General features: G+C 34.4%; 1 protein-coding gene across 1 annotated transcript; it reads right to left on the reverse strand.

The window, feature by feature from the left end:
- Positions 1-1,009: 1,009 nt before the first annotated feature.
- Positions 1,010-3,674, reverse strand: LOC139867432 (uncharacterized). Its single transcript, XM_071855796.1, has 2 exons — positions 2,659-3,674; positions 1,010-1,701 (listed from the first exon to the last, which is right to left on the reverse strand). The coding sequence occupies exons 1-2, from the start codon at positions 3,625-3,627 to the stop codon at positions 1,426-1,428; spliced, it is 1,245 nt and encodes a 414-aa protein (XP_071711897.1). The 5' UTR covers positions 3,628-3,674; the 3' UTR covers positions 1,010-1,425.
- Positions 3,675-4,236: the final 562 nt, after the last annotated feature.

Consider the following 4,236-nt stretch of genomic DNA (forward strand, 5'->3'; position numbering starts at 1 on the left):
TGTTTGTTTCTGTGCTTGTCGGTTCTTGTCCAGAGAGGATAGGTAGTAGCTGCCTCGAGGAAGAAATATTCGAAATGGCGGAAGAAGCTTCCGATATGTTTACTGAAGGATTAAGACACATGACTTATAATAGTATCAAAAAGTTTGTATTAGAGATATGTAAATAACTTATGTGTATATTATTACTCTTATTCAAATGAGTTGAAGGATTCAAATCTTAATTCTCGAATTCTTATGAACAATATACTATGATGAAAATTCAATATTCATGATATTTTCATTAGAATTATAAACAATATACCCAGATGAAAGTTCAATCTTCATAATATTTTCCATTAGCATTTGTATATCTGTTTGTTCAGGTCGTTTAGTGAATCAATGATTAAACTAAAATGTGGAGATTTGTTTAGTGATCTTAATATTGTCAACAAACATGTTCGTTCAGGTCGCTTAGTAAATCAAGGATTAAACTAAAATTTAGATATTTATTTTAATTATTTGAGATTTACTAGAAAAGAAAGAGTTATCGAATTATATTGAATGACGAGTTTAAAGAGTGCGAAGTACATGCTCATTCGGGTTAATTCGATAATGTAAGATTAAATAACAGCCATTTCAAATAGTGTGAACGAAACGTTGCATCTTTTCGTTAAAAAATTGCTCTCTTTTGTTAAAAGTTTGCATCTTTTCATTAAAAGATTACATCTTTGTTGTGCACTTTGTCGCGCCTTTCATTCTCTTATCTATATCTATATATATATATATATATATATATATATATATATATATATATATATATATATATATATATATATATTATTAATTCTCTTATTCATTTTGAATTTGAATCTCTTTGTCTGGATTCAAATCTCGTTCTTCTTTTATCTCAATTGAAATTTTGAAATTTCGTAATACCCGAGACTTGTAGACTTGTAGAATCAAAATGCTTAATTGAGAAACTGATTACACGATAAATCAATACATGATTATGAAACCAAACCCTATTTTCTAATAAAGTGAAACCATATATTGCTGAAAATCATTTTTGGCTGCAATGATCATTGCTACCATTGAAAAAATGTTGGAGGCATGGGGCGAAGTCATTTAAAACAGTAACGCTCATGCTATCTTCACTCGTTAGCTACTTGAGGCAAAATGAGATGTATCATACAACTACAAACTACCCTTTCTACCCTGTTAGCTACTCCAGGCAAAATGAGATATACCGTACAAGTACAAACTACCATTTCTACCCTTCCTTGAATAACTAAAGCACAAACCACAAACTACATCTAAATGTTACCAACAAAACAATAAAGGGTCCCGATAAAACTATACAACCTTACATACATCCAACTTACAACTCAAAGATTTTGAGCCACTAACTCGACCCTTGACTATCAAAGCTAGCAAGCGACTCAAAAGTCACCTTGTAGCTTGAAGACGTTGGCCTATGTAAGCCATATGCCATGTAAGTATCACCAACGTCGAAACATTCAAAGCAGACGAATATGTATTTAACCTCTTTAAGTTCTCATTTAACTTTAGTATATCTTGTCTCTCTGATACGACATTGGCATGTGACCGTAGCACAGTCGTCGCCTCACGATTGTTACCGTAGTTATCAACCACCCTAACTTTAGCTTTAGCTGTTGTACCCCTACCTTCCTCCTTCTCGATCTTCAACCTCTCATACATCAACTGCAAGTCAAACAACCCCTAATTATTTTTAAAAAAATATAATCAAATATCAGCCATCACAACCAACATTAAAATTGTACACAATTCAACTTATGGCATGCTACTAACAACACTTAATTGAGGCAACTGTTAGCCATTTCATGACACCAGGTCAAGCTGAAATTGAACATTTACATATTTAACCGTAAATTATAATTACAGTCCCAGCCACAGTCCCTTTACCCTGAGTTCCACGGTTTTCTGTTAGCCATTTGATGTACACGAGGTCAAGCTGAAATTGAACATTTGCATATTTAACCATAAAGCATAATTACAATCCCAGCCACAGTTCCTTTACCCCGAGTTACATGGTTTTCGGTTTTCCTAACTTGTTGGCCGTAGACTGGTTGGTGGGCAACCATGGATCGGTTTTGCTTTTTTTGTTTTATAAAATTATATATCCTATGTCGTGTGTGGTAGCATCACTTATAACTTAAATTATGCTAATTGCATCCATAGTTCCCATCATACAACTAACTAATTACCTACTAACTTTATTTTGCACAGCGATATCGACATCGAAACTCCCATTTTTTCACCCACACGCGTCATGAGGAAACCCAATTCACGACGATGTGTTAGCAGTATCATCGAAGGTAAAAAAACAACATCTACATATTTAATTCTTAATTTGTTTTAACATGTACACAATTTTCCGATGTCATCCAAGTAAATAAATTAAATATATAATTACCAAAGAAAACATCAATATCGTTCATAATCAACTTTACGATGCCGTGTGTAGTAGCATCACTTAACTTTAAACTCTCCTAGTTGCATCCATATTCTATAGTTTCCAATAAATGCATTCAACTCACTAACCTACTAATTACTCCGTATTTGTTACACAAAATGTTCCTACAAAAAGAATTTAACAAAATATTGTAGTAATAATAAAGGAAACAAAGCAAATCTTACCTTAGTAGCTCTAGGCTCCAAAAACACCATATTAGTCAACACCATCAAGAGTGCAGAAACAAGACTTAAACCCTGAAACATCTCCAACATGTTTGACCAAATCTCTTTCCGTTGACTTATTAAATATCCAAACAAAGCTGCAGAAACACAATAAGCCATTGCTTTAAAATAAACCGGATAAATCCTACTCTGCACCATTCCAAATTGTGTTCTAGGTAAATATCTTCCCAAAATATAACTCGAAACAAACGTCACCCAAACACACATCCCATAAGCTGTTGAAAACCCTAACATATGTATCAACCTTACAACCTCATCCACTTTGTCACGTGCCACCACGTGCCCCAAAACATTTTTTACTTTACTTAAAATTTCAGTTAAATATTTTTGTCCAACTTTTGTTACACTTTCTTTAGCTTGTTCAACACCTTCTTCGATTCTACCCGTTACGTTTCGTTCCGTATCTTCGCCCAATCGTTTTGGTGAATCGACAACGTCGAAATCCTTCGACACTCCGTCTTTTACAGTACAAACCACGTCATCCGCCACCTTTTTTGCTTTTCCGAGGGCCCCACTTGCCGCATCTTTCGCATGTTGTTCGAGTTCTGTAACTTCATGAGTTGTTTTTTCAACGGCGTCTTTTGTTTTAGTGAACGCGTTTGCGATCTTATGTTTACACTTACCATAAGCATCGCAAACGAGTTCTTTTGGACCGGAAAACATTCCTTCAGCCGGTGAAGCGGATTTTTCACCAGAACCGTCTTTCGGGTCCACATGGTCATGTGGAGAAAATAAAACTTTTGTACTTCCGTCAGCTTCTTTATCGTACTCAACGACCACAACTCGGTGCCCTTCTTTCACGATGACTTCATGGTGGTGGTCGTGATGAGGTGGCGACGGAGATGGGGACCACACACCTGCTGTTACTAGTGTTGTTAGAATAAAACCGATGGTTAACATGTTAATCATTTTTGTGTGATTTTTTTAGCTAAACAATAAACATAAACTAGAACTAGACTTGGGTTTGGCCTTTTGGGGATCGGATTGGTTTTAAGATATTATTATGAAGATGACAATAATAATGTGTGCACGTAGTGCTTGGCGAAACTGAGAATATGACACGTGTCTTGCTGCATGTCACTAAAGGGATATACGTGTTGGTTTTAGATGATTTATTCGATTTTGGAAAATATATGCCGGTCGTTCTGCAAAGAATCGAAAGAGGGCTGGTATCTAAATTTATACTGCCATCATTTAATGCCTTGTTTTAAAAAATATTTTTTTTCATTAAAATAACGATAATATTAAAATTAATTCTTTAATTTCATCAATAGATGAAAAGACGAACATATCAATCTTTTCACTGTTTTTATGAAAGATTGGTATTTATATATTTTCAATTTTTTTCTAAATAAAAAATAATAATAATATAAAGGGATAAAAAGCGTTGCATGGCTCAGAAACAGTAAACGAAACCCTACCACTAAACAAGGAACAAAAGCTAGCTAAAACCGAGTCTTAAGCATCCGAATCACAAAACGAGCCCGGAACATATATAAATATATTCCGCAATTTAAA

This window comes from Rutidosis leptorrhynchoides, chromosome 9 (assembly GCF_046630445.1).
Source record: "Rutidosis leptorrhynchoides isolate AG116_Rl617_1_P2 chromosome 9, CSIRO_AGI_Rlap_v1, whole genome shotgun sequence".
Classification (NCBI taxonomy): Eukaryota; Viridiplantae; Streptophyta; class Magnoliopsida; order Asterales; family Asteraceae; genus Rutidosis; species Rutidosis leptorrhynchoides.